This window comes from Bison bison, unplaced genomic scaffold (assembly GCF_000754665.1).
Source record: "Bison bison bison isolate TAMUID 2011002044 unplaced genomic scaffold, Bison_UMD1.0 scf7180017864456, whole genome shotgun sequence".
In the NCBI taxonomy this organism is placed as follows: Eukaryota; Metazoa; Chordata; class Mammalia; order Artiodactyla; family Bovidae; genus Bison; species Bison bison.
The window spans coordinates 29976473-30000671 of record NW_011495018.1 but is presented as its reverse complement, the minus strand read 5'-3'; the positions used below and the strand labels follow the sequence as shown (position 1 = coordinate 30000671).

At 39.5% G+C, this 24199-nt stretch overlaps 2 protein-coding genes across 4 annotated transcripts in view; both read right to left on the bottom strand.

Moving 5' to 3' along the window:
- Positions 1 to 6863, bottom strand: part of ERLIN1 (ER lipid raft associated 1) — a 41996-nt gene extending 35133 nt beyond the window's left edge. For both annotated transcript variants that reach the window (XM_010859533.1, XM_010859534.1), the window contains exons 1-2: positions 6371 to 6863; positions 3951 to 4032 (exon numbers count right to left, since the gene is read on the bottom strand). In XM_010859533.1, coding sequence (XP_010857835.1) covers positions 3951 to 4032; positions 6371 to 6483 — 195 coding nt within the window. In that variant the 5' untranslated portion in view covers positions 6484 to 6863. The remainder of the gene's footprint in view (positions 1 to 3950; positions 4033 to 6370) is intronic.
- A 2430-nt stretch (positions 6864 to 9293) lies between these two features.
- CHUK (conserved helix-loop-helix ubiquitous kinase) overlaps positions 9294 to 24199 on the bottom strand; it is a 43330-nt gene continuing 28424 nt past the window's right edge. Inside the window, exons 17-21 of one of the 2 annotated variants that reach the window (XM_010859531.1) lie at positions 14631 to 14727; positions 14191 to 14338; positions 13569 to 13670; positions 11233 to 11332; positions 9294 to 10486 (exon numbers count right to left, since the gene is read on the bottom strand). In XM_010859531.1, the coding sequence (XP_010857833.1) occupies positions 11264 to 11332; positions 13569 to 13670; positions 14191 to 14338; positions 14631 to 14727 (416 nt within the window). In that variant the 3' untranslated portion in view covers positions 9294 to 10486; positions 11233 to 11263. Of the gene's footprint in view, positions 10487 to 11232; positions 11333 to 13551; positions 13671 to 14190; positions 14339 to 14630; positions 14728 to 24199 lie in introns of both variants that reach the window. The other variant, XM_010859530.1, reaches the window with a different exon arrangement.

Genomic DNA, 24199 nt, shown 5'->3' with positions numbered 1-24199 from the left:
TAATTACTCTACCCCTGTCATAACTTGATTTGGATCCGGAATGACTCTCTATTGCACTGGAAGGCATCCAGCAGGTGAGCACATAATGAGTGTATCCTGGACACAATGCACTGTATTAGGCCCACAGCAACAGAGTACTTGACAGAATACAAAGGAGAAAGGAAGCATGGCCCCTGTTCCCAAAGAGCTCACAATCCAACACAGGAGAGAAAATCATTACGAAGCAATCCATAACAGATACAAATTAGGTATTAACTGGCAGAGTTAAATAACCAGTCACACAAACTGTGTGTATAGGTTTCAGGATGCAGTTGGCTTGCCTGGAGTAGGAAGGGCAATATAGATGAGGTGAGGCTCTGAGAAGAGAACACGATGATGTTAGGGAGAGGGCCTTGAATATTGGCTGGAGGGGAGGGGGGGAGGTTGTGCTCTCCCTAATCCATCCTATAAACAGCCACAAAATGAACCTTTCAAAAATATGACTTTTTCTTCATTCCTTTGCTTATGTGTGATATGGTACTCATTATCTACCACATCCGCAGGCAAGACCACCAGCTGGGAAGCTTAAGTAGTAATTTATTTAGATTAACATAGAAAAGGCCATGGAAACTGAAAGCTGTCAACCCAGGAGACTTAACAGAGGAGTTTGATAACTAGTTGCATATAAAATTCCAGGAGAGAGAAGAATAGACTATGAATTTGGGGGTTAAAAGGTTGATAATAAACATTAGTGACAGGTTCTGAGTAGAGAGGGAAGTTGATAAGAAAGGTGAGCTCAGTTTATTCCCTTCAAAACATTAACCAAATTCAACTTCCATATCAACTTTACATATACATTTCTATCTAAATCTAAAGGATAGACTTCAATTTTCAAACCAAGAACCAGCAAAGAGTTCAAAGGTTAAATCTTCAATTTAACATCCTATTTTCATGTACTTTTTTACTTCTTTTATATTATCTCAAAAATCATTTTCCCAGTATAAATATTTTAAAAGTCTTTGGTTGTGTTATATATATTTTAAAGGCTAAAAGTCTTCATATTTTTCTAAACATTTTTTTTTCTTACATCATATATGGGGATATCACATTTCCCCAAGATGCTTCTTAAATATTCCTATCAAATGCCAAATCTGTTAAGCCATTTGTTTATATAAGCTATGTCCTCTAATGTGTTCCAAAAACTCCTAAAAATAAGTTTCTGCATCTCATTCCTATGAAGACAACTTCTTAAGAGGGTTTTATTAATATAATTCTTTCCTAGAACATTGCTGTTTCACATATAAAGACCATTTCCATTTAGTCAAACTGACTCCAACATTTAATATTTTGTAGATACAAAGTACATTAGGTCACAAAAATCTTTTTACAAATTTCATTTTCATTTCTTATGATAGTTTATCACTCTATATGTGAATGTGTGTATATATAAAATATTTGTATGTAAATATATACACACATCCTGTATTTATCTCTTTTATATAAAAGAGTCATCAGTATGACTCTACATACTCATCTCCAAGAAGGCAGAGACAGACATGTCTGGCACTGAACAAAATCTAAAAAAAAGCCCCTGATCTCTAAGCATCTGATGACGCCATTGACAACATCACCATAGAACATTTAAGCTGTTGGCTGTGGCTATTGTTGTTCAATCGCTAAGTCATATCTGACTCTTTGCGACTCCATGGACTGCAGCACGCCAGGCTTCCCTGTCCTTTACTATCTCCTGGAGTTTGCTCAAATTGAGTCAGTAATGCTATTTAACCATCTCATCCTGTTGCCCTCTTCTTGTGTGGCCTTCAATCTTTCCTAGCATCAGAGTCTTTTCAAATGAGTTGTCTCTTCGCATCACGTGGCCCATGTCGAAGTTGCAGCATCAGTCCTTCCAACGAATATTCAGGGTTGATTTCTTTTAGGATTGATTGGTTTGATCTCTCCTTCCAGTCCAAGGAACTCTCAAGAGTCTTCCCCAGCACCATAATTCGAAAGCATCAATTCTTCAGGCACTCAGCCTTCCATATGGTCCAATTCTCACATCCATACATGATTAACTGAAAAACCACAGCTTTGACTACATAAAGCTTTGTTGGCCAAATGAGGGCTTTGCTTTTTAGCATACTGTCTAGGTTTGTCAGCTGTCCTTTCAAACAGCAAACGTCTTTTAACTTCATGGCTGCAGTCACTATCCACAGTGATTCTGGAGCCCAAGAAAATAAAATCTGTCACGCTTCCACTTTTTTCCCCTTCTATTTGCCATGAAGTGATGGGACCAGATGCTATGATCTTAGTTTTTCGAATGTTGAGCTTTAAGCTGTTGGTAGGTTCATGCAGTTAAAACCTCTTGATTCAGAGAACTAACTGGAGTCTAGAATGGTTAGGTAATTTCTGCAAAGTCATGTAACCAATTGGTGGAGGAGCCAGGGTCAGAACTTCTCCAGGTTTCTGGCCCCATGCTCACTACATTAGACAGCTTCCTGAGAAATCACTTCAATTTAACAACTTTCACCAAAAGTAGAAAGGCCAGAAATACAAATTGTGTTACAACCCCTGCCTTCAAGAAGTTATGAGACTTTCTGGAAAAAAATTCACACAAAAACTTAAGAGACTAATAACAAGACAACATTACTAAAGGAAATAAGACCAAGGGCCAAAATTTACAATATAGTCTTAAAGAGCTATGGAACAAGAGTAGAATTTGTGATGAGCTCTAAAAAGGCTGGCAAGATTTAGATAGGAAATAAGGAATAGAGAGATGGTGAGATGGCATCAGCCAAGGCAAGAGTGAATAAAATATGGGAAAACAGTATGGAAATCAGGTCTGACTAGGAGAACACTATATTTCATTTCAATAGACACGATTCTTATCCCAAGCCATCCAAAAGGAAATTGGAAGGAAATCTGGAGGATTTAAGTATTCATAATGAAAATCTCATTTAGCAGAAAGCCTAGACTTTAAATTACAAGACTAAACACATTAAATTTCCCTGAGTCCTGAAAATTCAGTAGCAGATAGACAAACTTCTGAATCCAAAGATTTATAATCACACAGTGCTTGCAAAAGTAGTAACAATCTAATCCTGCTTTGTCATCTTGTCATGTCAAAAGATATTTACTAAGTGTCTCCTACAGCTAAGACAGTATTCTCAAGAACCAGATGCTTATTTCAGATATTCTGGGATGTTGTCAAACTAGAACATTTAGTATACTGCTGCTGCTGCTAAGTCGCTTTGGTCATGTCCGACTCTGTGCGACCCCATAGACAGCAGCCCACCAGGCTCCCCTGTCCCTGGGATTCTCCAGCAAGAACACTGGAGTGGGTTGCCATTTCCTTCTCCAATGCATGAAAGTGAAAAGTGAAAGTGAAGTCGCTCAGTCGTGTCCGATTCTTAGCGACCCCATGGACTGCAGCCCACCAGGCTCCTCCGCCCATGGGATTTTCCAGGCAATAGTACTGGAGTGGGTTGCCACTGCCTTCTCCAGAACATTCAGTATGGTTCCACATAAAATTGTGCTTAATGTCCCAGGCAAAAATATGAGGCAGAGAAACTGTGTATAAAAATTGAGATCCTCCATGTTAACAGTAGCCCAGGAGATTGCCTCTATGGAAACCAAACACCATTCTAAACCAAGTAATCACTGGTTCATGTCTCTAGTTGTGTTTCAAAATCTTGCTTTTACTCTGATAGCAGCAACAGAAAACCTGCTGTATTCCACTATATAGATGGGAGAAGTCAGTCCTTAAAAGCTGCCTAGCTCATACTTCAAGAGAGTGATGTCGTTCAAAGTCATAACTTACGCTGTGACAACTGTACTCTGAACTTTAGCTCCTACGTTGGTAGCATACTATCATTTGCTTAAGCAATAAGGAAATCTATCTCCACCCATGAATGTGGTAACTGTTCCTGTCACACTTGTCTTTCAGTGTCAGGGCTTCCCTAGGAATCACTCACCTGCACGGATCTGAAGGTAGTAATGAAAGGCAACATGATATGATAGCCCGGTCCACTGGGGCTAGTTAGCAAAGCTCCTCCCCTGCAAAAAGATGTTTCAATTTGACAAGATTATAAAAAGAGAAATTCTCTTTCCAAATCTAAAATGCTGTAATAAACATTCACTCTTACGTTCACTCTTACTCATGCTATTGATCTACTAAAGCCTCACTAGTATGAGTTACTCGTGATGAACAATTGCTGGTCCCTACAGTATCTATCACACCTACAAAAGTGAAAAGATAAAATTAAACTGTTAACATTACACCTTGTTTCATAAGCTCTACCAACCACACCTCCAGGTCTCCAGCATACTCTCAGGTATAAAGACAGTCTCTCTTTGGTTTTTAACCTTTTGAGAAATACTTGTGGAAAAAAAATTCAGCTGGCTCTCAGTTGATGTACTTTAATTGTACATAACACAAGCCAGATCAAAACATACATTTAATCACCGGGCTGGGAAAAAAAAAAAAGATAACAGCAAACTTCCAAGTAAGGAGAAAATTTCTGATGCTCACAATTCTTTTAATCTACCTAGAAAGCAATTAAAATATTGGGGGCAATTAACATATACACAACACTATATATAAAATAGGTAAACAAGGACCTACTGTATAGTACAAGGAACTATACTCAGTATCTGTAATAATCTATAACATAAAAAGAATCTGAAAAATATATAAACATATATAACAATCACTTTGCTGAACACTTAAAACACAACACTGCAAATTAACTATACTTCAAAATTTTTTTAAAAAAATACTGGGGCCATAAAGCCTCTATAAAATCAACAACAAAAAATTAGCATAGAAAGATGAAGAATAAAAAGATATAACTATAAATCAATGTTATAAGCATAGACATGATCACCAAATTCTGAAATGTAAGAAACATGACACCATACCCTGGAAGTTATAAAAAGGAGGCAATTTGGAGGCAACCATAAAAATGAAATCCTGTTTTATATAGTGAATAGTATATACATAGAACTTAGCTTTCTATCTTGAAAATATAAACAATATATATGGAATTTGGAAAGATGGTAATAATAACCCTGTATACAAGACAGCAAAAGAGACACTGATGTATAGAACAGTCTTTTGGACTCTGTGGGAGAGGGTGGGATGATTTTGGAGAATGGCATTGAAACATGTATAATATCATGTATGAAACGAGTCGCCAGTCCAGGTTCAATGCAGGATACTGGATGCTTGGAGCTGGTGTACTGGGACGACCCAGAGGGATGGTATGCGGAGGGAGGAGGGTTCAGGATGGGGAACACATGTATACCTGTGGCAGATTCATTTTGATATAAGGCAAAACCAATACAATATTGTAAAGTTAAATAATAAATTAAAAAAAAAAGAAAATATAAACAGATTTGCAAAGAATTCATAACAAATAACTAAGAAAAGATTAATTGTTTTAGGTCCATCCCTAACTCTTTGAAACCCACACCTTGAAATGTTCTTTGTCCTTCTTTCACTTTTTTCCATTGTTCCAAAATTTTTTTAAATTTCAAATTCATTGAAAGAAAGTTATATGCTGAACTAGATGGATGGAAATACAGACTAATCTGTCATTTTTAAAATGCTAGACTCCCACCCCCACTTGCGAAGACTATTTCTAAGACTCAAGGTGGATCTAAAAGTGGAAATATCAGTTTTAGGGGAGGATGGGCAGAAGCCAGAAAAAGTTGAAGCTCTTTCAAATACACCATTTCAAATTTCTCCAAAGTGTCATCTGTCTATATAAAAAAAACTGGTGGTAACTACGTTGAAGGAACAGCTATTCGTCTTAGCTAGAGAGCAACTAACACACTTCACACCATTCCTTTCCACGTGAAAAGAAAGGGAAAGGTTGGGAGAATGTGTCTGTCACAATCCTGTGCTAGTCTCCCAAGGTCCAGGAATTTAACAACTGTCATGGTCTTCATGGCCTTACAAGCCCAAGCCAGACGCCAGAACCTTTTAAAGAAAACAACAAAAAGCTAAGAAACCACCACAAACAGGACTCAAGTTTCTAAATAGCATCTACAGCTGCAAACGAAAAGTCAGTAAAGCTGTATGCAATTTAACAATGATTTATCCACCTCCTCAGCTACAGGTGGAGTGACCACTGCCTTCCACCCTTCATTTTTTCCCTACAAATAAGTGGGTTTACTATTAGGAACAACTGTAGGGAGTTTTAATCTCTGAATAGCACTGAAACTGTCCATCTGTCTACAAAAGCCTGCCACAGCCCCCAAACCTCCTAGGGATGCGACGAAAACCACTTTCTAGGACTAGAAAAAGTTCCCTGAGAACAATTTCCTAGACTCGAATAAAAGTCTGCCTCTAACTGCTCTAGAACCTGAGCTGACTGCACGTGCCGCTCACCTGTAGTACACGGCCAGGTGTCCTTCCTCGATCTTGTGGATGGAGGCGTAAAGGAGGACCACCACCAGACCCACCACTCCAGCCACCAGAACTCGGGCTTGAGTCATATTCATCTTAATTCCTCCTGGATGCGGATGGAACGCAGCCCCAGCCCCTTGAGTGACAGGCCCACTACCTCCGGTTTCCACCTTCCCTCTCGCGACCTGGCGCCGTCCCGCAGGCCGAGCTGAGGAGTCCTATGCCCCTTTTTCCTCCTCGCCAACCCCCTCCGCCAGAGCTGGCCCGTGAGTCGACACGGCTCGGCCTGACAACCCCCTCCCGACGACCGCTCCTGCCCGCCCAGCGGAAGGCACTAACTGAGAAGGAAGCCAGCCGCAGACTCCGGACGGAGACCGACCCCTCGGCCGGGCCTCACTAATCAGTGACGCATCGTCCCCGCCCGCACGTGGAGCCGCCACCAAGGCCGGGCCAACCGCCGCCAACAGCCGGCCCCGCCCACCCGCGGGGCAATGCGGCTGCGCGGACACGCACGCCGACGCCGCGCCCTGCGGCTAGAGACGGGGGAGCGAATGGGACAAAATTCTCCAAGCCGCCCGCCGAGCGATTTCGCTCGAAGCTGCATAGGGTCTTGTCTGCGTGCTGTTGGTTACCTGCCCTGGAAAAAAAAAGAAATGGGGTATTGGGAGTAAGCAAAGGGGCAGAGGAAAGAAGCCATCTGAGACAAGGGAGTGGTCAGTTTGTCCTTGTGCAAAGACATCTATTAACGTGCTAGAATGCTGATCCAGTGAGGGCTTTATGAAGGCCATCCAAGCAGTAAGACGGAATGAACTAATAAGCATGCAAACGTGGGTGTGTGTTGGGAGGGTCCTTCAAGACTACGAACAGTGAGCATTTGAACTTCCTTGAAGCCTCTGTGATGGAAAGGAGTCGGCTAGGCCCACTCCTATTAGGCTAGGCCCTGATTTTGAAAGGCTCAAATGTGCTTTTCTGCAAGGAGGGGAAATTGGATGGCTAGAGAATAAAGACAAACTTTCTTTTCACTAAATACTTTTCTGCCCTTTTAAGTTATTCATTGTTATTTAGTCACTAAGTAGTGTCTGACTCTGCGACCCCATGGACTGCAGGATGCCAGACTTCCCTGTCCTTCACTATCTCCCAGAGCTTGCTCAAACTCTTATTAAGTCAGTGATACTATCCAACCATCTCATCCTCCGTCGTCCCCTTCTCCTACCCTCAATCTTTCCCAGCATCAGGTCTTTTCCAATGAGCCAACTCTTCACATCAGGTGGCCAAAGTATTGGAGCTTCACCTTCAGCATCAGTCCTTCCAATAAGTATTCAGGGTTGATTTCCTTTAGGACTGGATTGGTTTGCTCTCCTTGTTGTCGAAGGGACTCTCAAGAGTGTCCTCTAGTACCGTAATTGAGAGCATCAGTTCTCTGATGCTCATCTTTATGGTCCAACTCTCACATCGGTAAAAGACTACTGAAAAAACCATAGCTTTGACTACATGGACCTTTGTCAGCAAAGTGATGTCTCTGCTTTTAGTGAAAGAGTAAAGATAGGAGTGAGATAGATGAATATAAGGGAAATAAGGGCAGCATATTAGAAGAGGTTGGGCATTAGTCATGTAAGCTTTGAAAGACTAGCAGTGGGACCACAAATAGACTAAAGTTGAGGAGCTCTGTAACCTCTTGGGTAGTATGAGAAAGCAGTGCTTCTGGGTCAGTGAGTCTACAGAATGGCTCCGAGTGGAGACAGGAGGCAGGGAAGCCAAGTGGTTAGTAAACTGCAGGCCCAAAGTTTCAATAGTTGTAACTGGTGGAAATGGAAAGAGGTAATAGAATCAATTCAAATCTTCATTAAAGCAAGCCCTCCCAGACAACTGTACCTTTTCCCTTCAATAAATGCACTTACCTGGATCATCCCTTTGACTTTTACACCTAAGAATGTATGGGACCTTGTCTGTACTAGATAAATGTTACTTGCAGAGCTTAGCTATTTTGACCTACAAAATGCAAAACGAATGAAAAATAACTTGTCTGCTTCTGTTTTCTGGATGAATTATTTTAGTTTTTCATAGTATTGCTTGAATGAAGTAGATATAATCCAGAATTGAAATTCAACTCTGAAAACTTACCACCAAATAACAAATAGAGTGGTCAACTCATGTATCAAAAGCATATCTGAGGTGATCTCACTGTAATAGGCTGTTCTGACTCATACCACTTACCTGTATCACACAGATCAGGCTCTCCTAAGGTCTTATCAGCCACAAACCATAAAAATAGTCCCACCCTATACCAGGTCTTTTATCAGTTATTATAATGATATTTAGAAAATGCTCATTTCAAAAAGCCTTTAACAATAACTTCATTCCAAATAAACACTTATTGTACTGCCTGTGTTAATTTTTTTGATCTTCCCATTTTGCTCAATATCTTCCAAGCAACAGGCACCCAATGAATGTTTACTGATTAAAACCTTCTAGAACTGGAAGCAGCAAGAGAAAGACAGCCAGTTTTAATGGCTGGTAGTCAGAATGTCCATATTCAGAGAAACAGTAGTAGCAGTTGACTAAAAAGTTAGGTGAAGACAATCCCAAGGTCTCAAACTGAGATGACTAGGAAAATGACACTATTAGCAAAAATGGGGATGGCGTAACTAAGACAGCAGTTTTAGGACATGGTATAAGCATAGTTTTTAGAAACAAATAGTGATGACAGGCCATGTCAGGAGAAAAGACTATATTAAAGAAGCTACCTAATACTGCCTTTACCGTAAGTCTGTTTCATTCCTAAGTACACTAAAAGCCTGTTTTGTTACTCTGTGCTCCAACTCTGCTTCATGGAACCTTCACATTTTCTCAAAGCATATTCAATTATTCTGCTACAATCTGATTTTAATGAATACAGATTCAAAAAGTAATTTAAAAATTGTTTAATACACAAAGTGAAAAACTGTCTAGAATACAAAAGCACTTCACATTTTTAAAACAAGTAATACCTTCTAAATTATTTATCAGACGATAGATCCACAATCCTTTATCTGAAACCCAGTCTGCGGCCATACCATCTTGAAGGCACCCAATCTAGTCTTGAAACCCTTGGGGCCAGATGCTTCAGCATTATGAAATTTTCAGATTTTAGAAAGGTTATTCAGTGCATATACCAAACTACATAAACCTCAGGCAGGGTCTGTGGCAGCACCCTTCCCCCCAACAATCAAATACAGTAATATTTCTGCAGCAAAAGAATATTCACACTAAATGGGATAAGTAGACTCAATGTCAGTTCTTGTTGGATGTGCAAGCAGATGAATTTTGTCATCAATCTTATGAAAAATCTTGTTTTCAAAGAGTTTTTGATTTTGGAATTACAGATAAGGAATGCAGATCTTTATAAATTTGTATCACAAGACATGAAAGATTCCTTAAAAGACCCATTTTTACAAATGAAAACACAGATAAGCTTTCAAATACATTATAAATTAACAGTCATCTTCTCTTTGATATTATTAAATGTACATCTTAAATACATATACACAGAGCACACTTAACAAGATTTGGAAGAATCAACTGGTATTAAAGGCACAAATGCACAGTCCCTTTCCTAGGAAAGGGATACAATCAAATGTGCAGGAAAATGGAAAATGGGATTAAACTCTTTTATGATGCTGGGAAGAGCACTGTTAAGTGCAACACAAGTACAACACAAGCAGTGTCTTCCACAGAAACACAGGCAAACACTTTTTTACTTAGAATACATGTTGAGATTTTCTTCTCTGTATACATTATTTTGGCCTTATGCCCAAAAGTTAAATGTTGAAAGAATCAGTTAAATAATTAATGTTTTACCAGGTTTGAAGACAAATGGATTTAAGTCCACTGACTCATAAAATTCTATCTGTTCAGAAGTTAAAATTACCCACAGTCAAACTATTATGCTGTAAAATCATGTGGAGCTTCTGATCATAGTCATTTCTTCCATTGACTGGTATTTGAAGAATGGTTTCATAGGAGAAAAACAAATGTCCAACATGTACAGCAACAACTTCATAGGTTTCAGGAGAGTCTCTAAGTGGCAAGTCATTCTGTTAACCAACTCCAATCAAGACTCTAAAACCAGGCATGAAAAAGTTACCATTAGATGTAGACTCTAAGCAATAGGTATGTGGGTGTTCATTTTTGCAAGTTTTCTGTTTATTTGGAGATTTTATAATCAAAAGTTGAAAAACCGAAAGTACAAATAAGTTACAATTAAAGAGTTTAGTTTACCTTAATTTCTACTGACAACAAAAAAAAAATTTCAAAGAGTTTTCAGATATTTGAAGCAAATAATGAAAGAGGAAATAACAAAGAATTAATATCAAGACTAAATATAGTAAAAGTTAATTCAGTAAATATTTTATTGTAGTTTCTCCAAGTTTTAACAAATCAATAATTCATAGCAATCAAATCTTCATAAAAACACTTCTGTTAATAACCATATTAACATTATTCATTTTGCACACAACAGTTACGATATTTGAAATACAGTACAAATTATGCCCCATCTTACTGGAGAAAACTGACTGCAGAAGCAAAAAAGTACAGACCATTTGATTTCAGTGGTCACACTGCAAAGAAAGCTCACCAATCATTTAACTTGACCAAAAATGCTATTAAAGATTACTGATGGCATAATCCTAGTATATCCATGAGTAAGAGAAGATGGGGAGTTGAGGTTAAGCATTCCTCAAATGCTCTTTCCTCTGAGTTCTATTCCCCAACGGAATGCCAAACACCAGATAAGTCCAGCATGGAAAGTTAAACCCTTTGCACCCAACACACTTAAAACACATTCATATTCATATAAAACTTACCATCATATTGTTGCCCTGTTTTTCATTTGCTTCATGAATAATAGTGCTTAAATGGCCAAGACAGTTCAAATTTTCTTCTATCATTTGTGCTAAAGTCTCCCTGTGGAATGAAAGCAAAAGGGCATATAAATTTCCTCTACTTTCTGATCTTCAGGGTCAGGATGATACTGCTCTTCCTACACCACCACAACCCAGCAACCCAATGCAGCTGATTCCTGTTGTCTTCAGTTTGCTCATCCCTCCCACCCAGAGGCAGAGTCCTGTTTGTTACTCCAGGCTGCTGCCTCTGCCCAGCTCTAATGATAAGGAGTCCACTATAACACCAATCTGATTTTCCTCTGAAATATAAGTGGCACTTATATACAACTTTCCCCCCCTGAAAATGCTCACTCGGGGAAAAAGAGATCCTGTGGCACAGCCAGATGAAAGATCTTTTTTTGTTTCTGGAACATTTCCTTTTCCTTGCCAGTAGTAAAAACAGTAGCATGCTTACTTTTGAGACACAAATGTAGGGGAAGAGATAGAAAAGATAAACTATCTTTTCTGCAAAGATTAGGGAAGGTGAAAAAAACTGTGGAAAATATAGATGACAGCAATGAAAAGGAAAAGCAAGCTGATTCCTGATGACAGCAGAAGAAAACTGTGACAGGGGAGCTGCCAAGAACCAAGAAGTATCCTTGGAAATTTGAAGACAATCCTGAATCTGATTTCTATCTTCTGTACTTTCCTCTTCCATATGTCCTCCATCCTTACCTTTTACTAACCCTCAGTCCCTACCCTAGTAGAACCAATTCCAGGCCATGGAAGATGGTCACTGTTAGCTTAGAACTAAATTCTCATTCAGCTTATCCAACAGATAGAAAAATTGAGGTCAACAGTCCCCAATCCTTGGTGGTTAAGTACCACAGGTATATTATTACTGAAACCAGTTTTCCTTTTGGAAAATGTATTTTAAAATTCCTGGTAAATATATTTTTGCAAACCATCATAACTTCACACTGAAAATCACTTGTATAGACGTAATATTTGCAACCATTTGCATTCTCTAATAAACCCAAGTATCTCTAATGAAAGCAAAAAGATATTAAACTTTATTTGTATCAATTCTGATTAATGAAATATTTCCTAATTGGCCCTGGATGTATTACCTTGGGCCAAATGTATAATGACCCTAAAATATACCCTAGAACTTGCTTTCTTTAAGAAGATAAAATACCTGGTATCAGCTTGCCTTCCTGCCATGTGCTTTTCTCTCATAAAAGCAGAGTACAGAATGTGCAGCTGCTGACCTCCTGAGCAGTGATGTTACACGGCTGCACCTCTGCAAAACTAATTATGGGCAGAGCTTCCAGGAAATGCTGGTACTGTAGAGGTCTCCATGAGTTGTAAGAAAAGCGACAATACACAAGCTAGCAAAGAGCCACTGGCTCTGGATACGGCACATCTCATGCTGAGAAAAATAACAGAAATGGATAGTCATTCAGCTTTTAGCAGAAGAGTAGGAATTAAAAGAAAATATAGGACTTCAAACTTGAGTTGTTTCCAAAAACGATTTAAGGCACTGAAAAAAGTCTGATTTTAAGAATACTAAGTTATAAAATGAGTACATTAAACTTAATTCCATTATAGGGGTGATCAAAGGCCCTAAAATGACAACTGCAAAAAGATAGCATAAATTCTTAGAGATAAATGATAAATTTAGGAATAAAGTATGGCTACAAGGTTTAATCGGAGAAGGCAATGGCACCCCACTCCAGTACTTTTGCCTGGAGAATCCCATGGACAGAGGAGCCTGGTGGGCTGCCATCTATGGGGTCGCACAGAGTCAGACACAACTGAGCGACTTCACTTTCACTTTTCACTTTCATGCATTGGAGAAGGAAATGGCAACCCACTCCAGTGTTCTTGCCTGGAGAATCCCAGGGACGGGGGAACCTGGTGGGCTGCCGTCTCTGGGGTCACACAGAGTCAGACACGACTGAAGTGACTTAGCACAAGGTTTAGTAAGTCAATAATAGAAAAAGAACTTAGAACTTGGATTGAGCTAATAAGAAGTAATATTTGCTGAAGATTCACTTCCCAAGCATTTTATATATACTGTCTAGCTGAATTTTCATAGCACTTCCCATTTTACAGGTGAGGAAATGTGAACATTGAAACAGTCAAGTTAATTGTGTAGGGTTATTACAAAGGGACAATCAGGATTCAATCCTGGTCTATAAGGCAGTGAAGACTATGTCTTAACCACTTCACTCTACTGTCTCATTCCCACCACTACTCTTGAACACACAACTATCTATTGTAACAAAGTGAACCCACCCATCTTGAGGAGTTACCACGCATGACAGAGGATGTTCACGTTCTGCTGAAGTTGGGGGCAGCTGAGGGGTTACACCTTCTAGACTGGATCCTACAAGGGACCGAGCAGAACTCTGAGTCTGAAGGAAAAAAATAAAATTACAGGCAAGCACCTTCATGCATTCATATTCCTAAGACACATTTCTATCACTACTTTTATGTACAACCAGAGTATTTCTGTACAAAACTATCTCCACTGTTACACACCCTACTAATTATCCTGTCCTGGACCTCTTTCTTCATTGACTAAAATCAGATGTATCCATCCTTCCATTCTACTTTGTTCCAGTTGAACAAAGGGCTGGTTTTTCAAATCAGCCAGGCACATCTATCCCCAAGTTGGGCTGGGTGACCACAGTGGTCTAGGGTTGGGAGGAGTATAAAAACAGGAGACTAGAAAGGAGAGAGAGAATGAAGGATGATCATGAAGTCCTATATCTGAATCCCTAGTGAGACACCAAGCAAAGAACATGAACATCAACCCAACATAAAATACATATGTCTTCAAGAGGACAGAAATCATGCTGATAAAAAACCCTTTTGTAGGGAATATCAACAAATTAGTGTCATATTAAATAATTCATATTAAAAATTACTTACACAGGCAATTTTAAGGAGATGCCATATTTCTTTCTGCCTCTTCCCCTGCATAAACATGACAGTACTGTCAGCTTCTTTGATGTTACTGAGGGCCATTTCCACCTTGGGCAGTAGATCAATAATCTTCTGCTTACAGCCCAACAACTTGCTGGAGAGGTAAAATCTGTGTCAGACACTTACATATCCCCCAAGACTGTACCCCATACTCCCAAACCCAGCTGGGGGAATGAGTCACAATCAGCACAGATTTAGTGACTGATCTGCAAAGCAGTGCACACAGAGAGGACACTAAATGCATGCAGCTATGGCTAAGTTCTGCAGCGTACTGCCAGTACTTTTCCTGGGTCTAGTATATTTAACCAGAAAGGGGTATTACGTTTTAAAAGGAACCTGGCTCAAGTTCCCTGGCTTTTTAGTAGGAAATAAAACAATATTTCTACCTCAGATGACCAAACAGCTCCTTGAGAACCCGGTCCTGACTCTGCACAGTATGCACAATGATCTTCACCATCTCCGTGCTGTCGCTGTAGGAGTGATCTATAAAAGAACTCAGTCAGTAGGTATAACCTCTCTTCTGCATGAAACAAACCAGCCCTAAACAGAAAATTCCTGAAAATCTGAAACTAGTTTTAAATAATTAACATCTCCATTTAATTTCAAAACTAAATTAGTATAAAAAGTTTTAAGATTATATATCTATAATAATCATATAACTAAAAACAAAGTCTGTCTGTGTGTGTATATAATGCATACATGAAAGTCAAAGTGTTAGTTGCTCAGTCCTGTCTGACTCTGCAACCCCATGGACCGCAGTCTGCCAGGTTCCTCTGTCCATGGATTTTCCAGGCAAGAAAACTGGAGTGGGTAGCCATTCCCTTCCCCAGGGGATCTTACCAATCAAGGGATCAAACCCAGATGTCCTGCATTACAGGCAGATTCTTTACCATCTGAGTCATCAGGGAAGCCCCAGGTGGCAAGAATACACAGAATGCTACACAAAAAAGGTCTTCATGACCCAGAAAACCACGATATGTGGTCACTCACCTAGAACATCCTGGAGTGTGAAGTCAAATGGCCTTAGGAAGCATTACCAACAAGGCTAGTGGAGGTGATGGAATTCCAGCTGAGCTATTTAAAATCCTAAAAGATGCTGCTGCTAAAGTGCTGCATCAATATGCTAGCAAATTTGGAAAGCTCAGCAGTGGCTGCAGAACTGGAATAGGTCAGTTTTCATTCCAATCCCAAAGAAAGGCAATGCTTCAAACTAATGTATAATTGTGCTCATTTCACATGTTGGCAAGGTAATACTCAAAATCCTTCAAGCTAGGCTTTAATAGTACATGAACTGAGAACTTCCAGATGTAAAAGTTGAATTTAGAAACGGCAGAGAGAACCAGAGATCAAATGGCAACATCCACTCATTCACAGAAAAAGCAATTCCCCAAAAAAATCTGCTTCGTTGACTATGCTAAAGCCTTTGACTGTGTGGATCACAACCGTGGAAAATTCTTCAAGAAATGGGAATATCAGACCATTACCTGTCTCCAGGCCAAGAAGCAACAGTTAGAACCGGACATGGAACAATGGACTGGTTCCAAATTGGGAAAGGAGTCACAGCTATATATTGTCACCCTGCTTATTTAAATTATATGGAGAGTACATCATGCGAAATGCCAGGATGGATGACTCATAAGCTGGGATCAAGATTGCCAGGAGAAATATCAACAATCTCAGATATGCAGATGATGCCACTCTAATGACAAAGCAAAGAGGAATTAAAGAATTAGAGAGGATGAGGGTAAAAGAGGAAAGTGAAAAAGCTGACTTAAAACTCAACATTCAAAAAACTAAGATCATGGCATCCAGTACCATCACTTCATGGCAAACAGATGGGAAAACAATGGAAACAGTGACAGATTTTATTTTCATGGGCTCCAAAAATCACTGTGGATGGTGACTGTACCCACGAAATTAAAAGATGCTTGCTCCTTGGAAGAAAAGCTATGACAAACCTAGACAGAGTATTAAAAATCAGAGACATCACTTTTGCCAACAAAGGTCCATTATAGTCAAAGCTATAGTTTTTCCAGGAGTCATGTATGGATGTGAGAGTTAGACCATAAAGAAGGCTGAGCGCTGAAGAATTGATGCTTTTGAATTGTGGTGCTAGAGAAGACTCTTGAGAATCCTTTGGACAGCAAGGAGATGAAACCAGGCAATTCTAAAGGAAATCAACCCTGAATATTCATTGGAAGGACTAATGTTGGAGCTCCAATACTTTGGTCATCTGACGTGAAGAACTGACTCATTAGAAAAGACCCTGATGCTGGGAAAGACTGAAGGCAGCAGGAAAAGGGGGCGACAGAGGATGAGATGGTTGGATGGCATCACTGACTCAATGGACGTGAGTTTGAGCAAACTCTGGGAGATAGTGAAAGACAGGGAAGCCTGGTGTGAGGTACTCTGTGGGGTCACAAAGAGTTGGACAGGACTTAGAGACTGAACAACAACAATGTATACACAGATTTATCACTGTGTATTCAAAGACATTGTATCTTCTCTGTTTTAAGAAGAATTATCTTGGCTAATTCAAGCCCCAGACATATATGCAGCTTTCTGGACATGAGATTAATTTTTCTTAGATGACTAACATAATTTATTTAGAAGCAGTACGATAGTTCATCAAACTTTAACTGACTCAGGAGTTCCAGCTAGGTTGCTTGAAATTTCATGTTTATCCGTCTGTTTATACCCATGAAAACACTGAAAAAAGCTGGTCAACTTAAGCCAAATCTGATGCATAAAAGGACCTGCAGACATCTTGAAAGTTCAGTTTGAGGGCAGTGTGACATCTCAAAGTAAACTGGCAGCTGACAAAGATCCTCAAATGGGATGGTGGTGGGATGGTGGTCACAGTGAGTTCTACCATTATAGGAGATGCCACCTTTTTAAATAAAGCAAACCCAAAACTAGTATTAACTGTTATGTTTCAAAAAATGGTATTTAAGTTTTAAAAAATTTGAAGTTTGGTCATGGATCATGCTGGCATTTCCCCAGACAATAATTAATCTTGAATGCAAAAATATTATTATTATTATATGCTATTATCTACTTACAGTTTTCTCATTTAATACTCACAGGAGTCCCAAGAAATGGCTACTGATGCTACCCACATTTTACTATGAAAGGAATATCAAAAGAGATTTTTGAAAAGTTGTGTCCTGTGTTAGAACTGTGAAGACCTTCCCAAGTACTCAGCTTTAGTCCCAGCACCTTTTTCTCTCTCTCTCCCTCAAAAACAACCAAAGACAGAGACTCCCAAAAGGCTTCTCTCCAAACAGCACTTGTTAATAAATCCCACAGATCAAGCCCAACAGCTTTGCCATATAACTATAAGGCATATAGCTCTTTTAGATGGTCAAAGACCTCAGAACTTTAACCTACTCCAACATAAAGCATGGGGAAAGGTGGTTTTCATCATTTGCAGGTGAACAAGAATCTCAAGTCAACTCTGAACTGGAAAAGGCACCAAAGACCATATACCTCAAGTATGATTATATAACCCAACAACAGACAAAACTTCTTGTCACAACTTGTCAGTTGAGGTGACCATCAGTTCTTTGGATAACTTTGGATAGCAAATTTATTTCTAGGCCCTGTGATACACTGATACCTGTGACTACTGCAAAGATTTTGTAAGAATAACCCAAACAAATTTTATCAATGACTGTGGAAAGTTAATTTGACTGAGTCAATGGATGGAATTTTATATATCTTCATCTGCTGCTGCTGCCGCTAAGTTGCTTCAGTCATGTCCGACTCTGTGCAACCCCATGGACTGCAGCCTACCAGGCTCCCGCATCTCTGGGATTCTCCAGGCAAGAACACTGGAGTGGGTTGCCATTTCCTTCTCCAATGCATGAAAGTGGAAAGTGAAAGTGAAGTCGCTCAGTCGTGCCTGACTCTTAGCGACCCCATGGACTGCAGCCCACCAGGCTCCTCCATCCATGGGATTTTCCGGGCAACAGTACAGGAGTGGGTTGCTATTGCCTTTTCCCATATATCTTCATCTACAATATCTGATTCATTGGTCAGGAGATGGAGGGTAATGAATACTGATTAAAGGAAAAAAGTTATCCTTGCTCTATTTGAAATCTTAAATTTCAGTATTTTACTCTAGCTTCTATCATTTTTTTGGTCATTATTTTCAACTTTTCTGTCCCTTTATTGTCAGCAACATCCTAACCCTAGATCAGTCTAACCACTTGCTCTATCAGTTTTCTGTATCCAAGATACTAAACATTACCATCAAAACAATTATACTTTCATTCTTTCTGCTGTCCTAACTAATTCACAGGTTTTCACTTCTGCTCTGGATTCTGAATAAATATCCTGGACCAGCAACATCTATCACTGAACACACCAAAAGCATACTCGTTTAGCATACTCCCTAAATCTATGTCACATCTCTTCTATTACAGTTAACCCAACATCTTACTTTGGGATAGGAGGCTATAAAGCAGTAAGATTCATACCTTTCACTCCCTATACCCAGAGAAGTGTCTATATCCACACACATCTCCCTCTCTAAGATCAGGAGCAACACGCCCAACCCCTCCCCACTATTCTCTGGAGTCAGCCCCTCAAAGTTGTTCAGAGACTTCCCTCTCCACAGGCTTTTGGCCCCAAGTGCACAAACAAGCTTAAGTCTTTCTTCTGAAAATTGACTTCCCTTCATTCTTCAATCTCTCTGAGCTGCTCATCTCTTTTTGTTCCTTAACAGCCAAGCTTCAGGAAAGAATAGCCTAGATAACCAGGTTTCAAACTTACTGGTCTCAGGACATCTACACTCAAAAATCCTTAAGAACCCCAGGGTTTTTTAGGAATTAAACTGAGAAATATAAAGATATTTATTTATTCATTAAAAATAACATAAATTCATTATTAAAACATTTTAATCCAAAATAACTGTATTTTCCTCAAAAAATTTAGTGAGAGTATTGGCATTATTTTACATTTTTGCAAATCTTTTTAATAACACTACCAATCTTATCATAAAAGTATTTAAGTATTGAGAAGCTGACAAATTTTGGATGATGGATAGACGTTTTCCTACATTCTAATTTTTTGCTTGAAACATGGAATTTTATCATTGACAACTAATATTGTTTTTTTTTATCCTTCAAGTGACAGGTCATGCTCCATTAATTTTTAGAAAATATCTGCCACATACCCAAATCTGAAGAATCACAGTTTATCTGATGATCATTGTTCCAAGTAAAAATGGTGTTTGGTTAAACAGGCTGGTCCACAAGCAATGTCAACAATTGCTGATGTGGTTTTCCTTAGGACAGCCATCATACCTCAGCAGGGCTTCCCTCATAGCTCAGTTGGTAAAGAATCCGCTTGCAGGAGACCCCAATTCGATTCCTGGGTCAGGAAGATCCCCTGGAGAAGGGATAGGCTACCCACTCCAGTAATCTTGGGCTTCCCTTGTGGCTCAGCTGGTGAAGAATCCGCCTGCAGTGCGCGAGACCTGTGTTTGATCCCTGGGTTGGGAAGATCCCCTGGGGAAGGGAAAGGCTACCCACTCCGGTATTCTGGCCTGGAGAATTCCATGGACTGTATAGTCCATGGGGTCACAAACAGATACGATTGAGTGACTTTCACTTTCACACCTCAGCATGTAACAGAAGCACTTTATGAGTACTTTCCATTTTGTCACAGAGAATATTAAAAAGACATATACCCAAGGGTTGAAATTTCTTTAGAATTTTTATTGCCTTATCAAGGATACTTTTAAATGAAACTGGCTTTTTTTTTAAACTATGAACCCACATTGGTGAAAATCAGTGACTACTAGCATACTTTGGTGCTAGTGCCTTCATTCATGCTAAGCAGGGTGCAAGCTGTTTACCCACCAATGTTTTTGCAGCATCAGTGAAAATATCAACATAGTTAAGAGGCAGATAACATTCTAGTATTGTGAAAACAGTTTTGACTTCACTGACTCCTCTTAAAAGGATCCTTTGCAGATCCTCAGGGGTTCATGAGCTATACTTTTGAGAACTGCTGATTTAGACTAACTTCTCCATTTCCTCCTATCCCACTCCGTCCTCAGCCCACTACAATCTAGTTCTGTTCCCAAAAGGCCATTATTTTACCAAGATCACCAATCATGTCCAAACTACCAAGTCCGATGGATATTTTCATTATCATTTTTATTACCCACATCTCTAGCATTTCACCCTGATCACTTTCTTCTTGAAACTCTCTGTCCTATTCCCATCGTATCATTCCTGCTACACATTCAAGTCATTCCTCAATCTTTTTGTACGCTCTTCTGCTTCTAGCCATTTCTTGAATGTTGATATTCTCTAGATCCATCCTTGGTTATCTTATTCAATATATTTATACAAGACGATCACTTTATTCCTATGGCTAATTACTCTCAAACCAGCTAAATATCTAGTCTGGACTTCTCCACTAAATCCATGTTCAATACATTCATATATATGTACACACAATACACATGTATATATGTATATGTATGTATGTTTATACAGAGAAGGCAACGGCACCCCATTCCAGTACTCTTGCTTGGAAAATCCCATGGATGGAGAAGCCTGGTAGGCTGCCTAGGTAGGTAGGCTGGTAGCAACCATGGGGTTGCTAGGAGTCGAACACGACTGAGCGACTTCACTTTCACTTTTCACTTTCATGCATTGGAGAAGGAAATGGCAACCCACTCCAATGTTCTTGCCTGGAGAATCCCAGGGACGGGGGAGCCTGGTGGGCTGCCGTCTATGGGGTCGCACAGAGTCGGACACGACTGAAGTGACTTAGCATAGCATGTATGTTTATATATACATACACACATATCTACTATTTTCCATCTTATTTAAATGTTCCACTGACACCTTAACATCAACATGTACAAAAATGAACCCATGTTCTTTTCCCATTAAGCCTGTTATCTTTCCTATACTTCCTATCATGGTGAGTGGTCCTCACCCACTAGAACTGGGTGCTAAGAGCACCTAACTGCTCCAGTCAGAAACTTGGCAGGCATCCATGACTCTCTATCCCATCTCCTTCCACCCATATACAATCCATTACCCAATATTATCAGTTCTGCTTCCTAAATCTCTCTCTTGCCTTTATCCTCCTCTTCTTCACTAGCACTCCCCACTGCCACAGTTCAGGCTCTCTGCTTTAGTTCATGTCCTACCTTATCCTGTGCCACAATTACTCAACAACCTCATAATTGATGAATGCCTCTATCCCAGCCACACTTTAATCCATTATCCACAATGTTACCAATGCAGTATTTCTAAAATGCTAATCTGAACATGCCATTCTCCTGATTATACCTTTTTAGGGTTTCTCTTTGTCATCATGATAAAATCCAAAACTGTTACTATGACATGCCAGATCCTTTGCGATCCAGTCACATTTCTCCTTCTGAAACTCTATAATCCAGTCACAATACATTTCCTCAAACATGGTAACTGCTACATGGATGTGTCTTTCCCTATTATACTTGCATATATAAAAGTATATATACTCTTTCATATATACCTTCTTTCACCAAGCTACTGCTATTTATCCTTTAAGGCTCATCTCAGATGTTGTCTCCTGCAGGAAACCTCCTCTAACCAACCATGACTCCCAAACACGGTTAGATGCCTATTGTATATATATCTCATACATGTTTGTAGAAATTAACTGAACAAATTCCACTACAATAAAAACCAATGTAGAGGAGATTTTATTATTTGTTACATACTATTTAAGATTTGCATGTGTTTGTAATTTTAAGGTGTAAGAGTTATGGTTTTATTTGTTTACAATTTCAGTATCTAACAAATCAGGGCACAGACATCACCTTTTAGTTCTTCCCTAATCCTTCAAAACAGATCAGTTTTTAACTGAAGGATAATATCTTGCACATATATAATACTCTATAGTTTTCAGGCACTTTCACAAACATCCTGTCAAATATAATGCCATATATAGTCACTGAGTTAGGAAAGTTAGATTCCTACCCCATTTTGCAGAAGAGGGAAATGAGATACCAGGAAAAAAAGTTATTTGCTCAATAAAGTGCCCAATTTAGAATTAAAGCCTTCTAATTTTCAATCCAGGTGCTTCCCTGGTGGCTGAGCTGTAAAGAATTCTCCAGTAATGCAGGGGACTTAGGAGACATGGGTTCAATCCCTGGGTTGGAAGATCCCCTGGAGGAGGAAATGGCAACCCTGTTCAGTATTCATTCTGGAAAAACCCCATGAAGCAAAGGAGCATGGTGGGCTACAGTCTGTGGAGTCAAAAAGAGTTGGACATGACTCAACATGCATGCAATTCTCAGTCCAGTGCACTTACCATCAGAACATGCTCTGTATTCAGCAGATGTTCAACAGAAATGAACAGTTTTGTCAATGAAATAAGCAACCAGTGACCAGGTGCAGAGGAAGGCATCATTTTCAAAGTACACTGTTTTGGCTTAGCATATGGGCATCCCTCTGACCATTCCACACCTGAACCCACAGCCTCAAATTATTTCCAATCTCTTTAATTTTAAGTCGCATTTCTTTCTTTCTTTTTACATCTTTCCACACATTTTCTTGCTTCCTCTTTCCCTTATTCCAAGTTCCTTTTTTCTCTTTCGTTCCTTCCTTTTACTTCCCTTTAAAATTTTCTCTATTTCAAAATAAACAAGTGGGACCTAATTAAACTTAAAAGCTTTTGCACAGCAAAAAACATAAACTATAAACATAAACAAGGTGAAACTATAAACAAGATGAAAAGACAACCCTCAGAATGGGAAAAATAGCAAATGAAACAATTGACAAAGGACTAATTTCAAAAATATATAAGCAGCTCATACAAATCAATACTAGAAAAACAAACAACCTAATCAAAAAATGGGCAAAAGACCTAAAGAGGCATTTCTCCAAAGAAGACATACAGATGGCTAATAAACACATGAAAAGATGCTCAACATCTCTCATTATTCAGTTCAGTTCAGTTCAGTCGCTCAGTCATATCCGATTCTTTGCGACCACATGGATCACAGCACACCAGGCCTTCCTGTCCATCACTAATTTCCGGAGTTCACTGAGACTCACGTCCATCGAGTCGGTGATGCCATCCAGCCATCTCATGCTCTGTCGTCCCCTTCTCCTCCTGCCCCCAATCCCTCCCAGCATCAGAGTCTTTTCCAATGAGTCAACTCTTTGCATGAGGTGGCCAAAGTACTGGAGTTTCAGCTTTAGCATCATTCCTTCCAAAGAATACCCAGGACTGACCTCCTTTAGAATGGACTGGTTGGATCTCCTTGGAGTCTTCTCCAACACCGCAGTTCAAAAGCATCAATTCTTCGGCACTCAGCTTTCTTCACAGTCCAACTCTCACATCCATACATGACCACTGGAAAAACCATAGCCTTGACTAGACGGACCTTTGTTGGCAAAGGAATGTCTCTGCTTTTAAATATGCTATCTAGTTTGGTCATAACTTTCCTTCCCAGGAGTAAGCGTCTTTTAATTTCATGGCTTCAATCACCATCTGCAGTGATTTTGGAGCTCCAAAAAATAAAGTCTGACACTGTTTCCACTGTTTCCCCATCTATTTGCCATGAAATGATGGGACCAGATGCCATGATCTTAGTTTTCTGAATGTTGAGCTTTAAGCCAACTTTTTCACTCTCCTCTTTCACTTTCATCAAGAGGCTTTTTCGTTCTTCTTCACTTTCTGCCATAAGGGGACTTTTCATTGTAGGGGACTGGAATGCAAAAGTAGGAAGTCAAGAAACACCTGGAGTAACAGGCAAATTTGGCCTTGGAGTACGGAATGAAGCAGGGCAAAGGCTAACAGAGTTTTGCCAAGAGAACGCACTGGTCATAGCAAACACCCTCTTCCAACAACACAAGAGAAGACTCTACACATGGACATCACCAGATGGTCAACATCGAAATCAGACTGATTATATTCTTTGCAGTCAAAGATG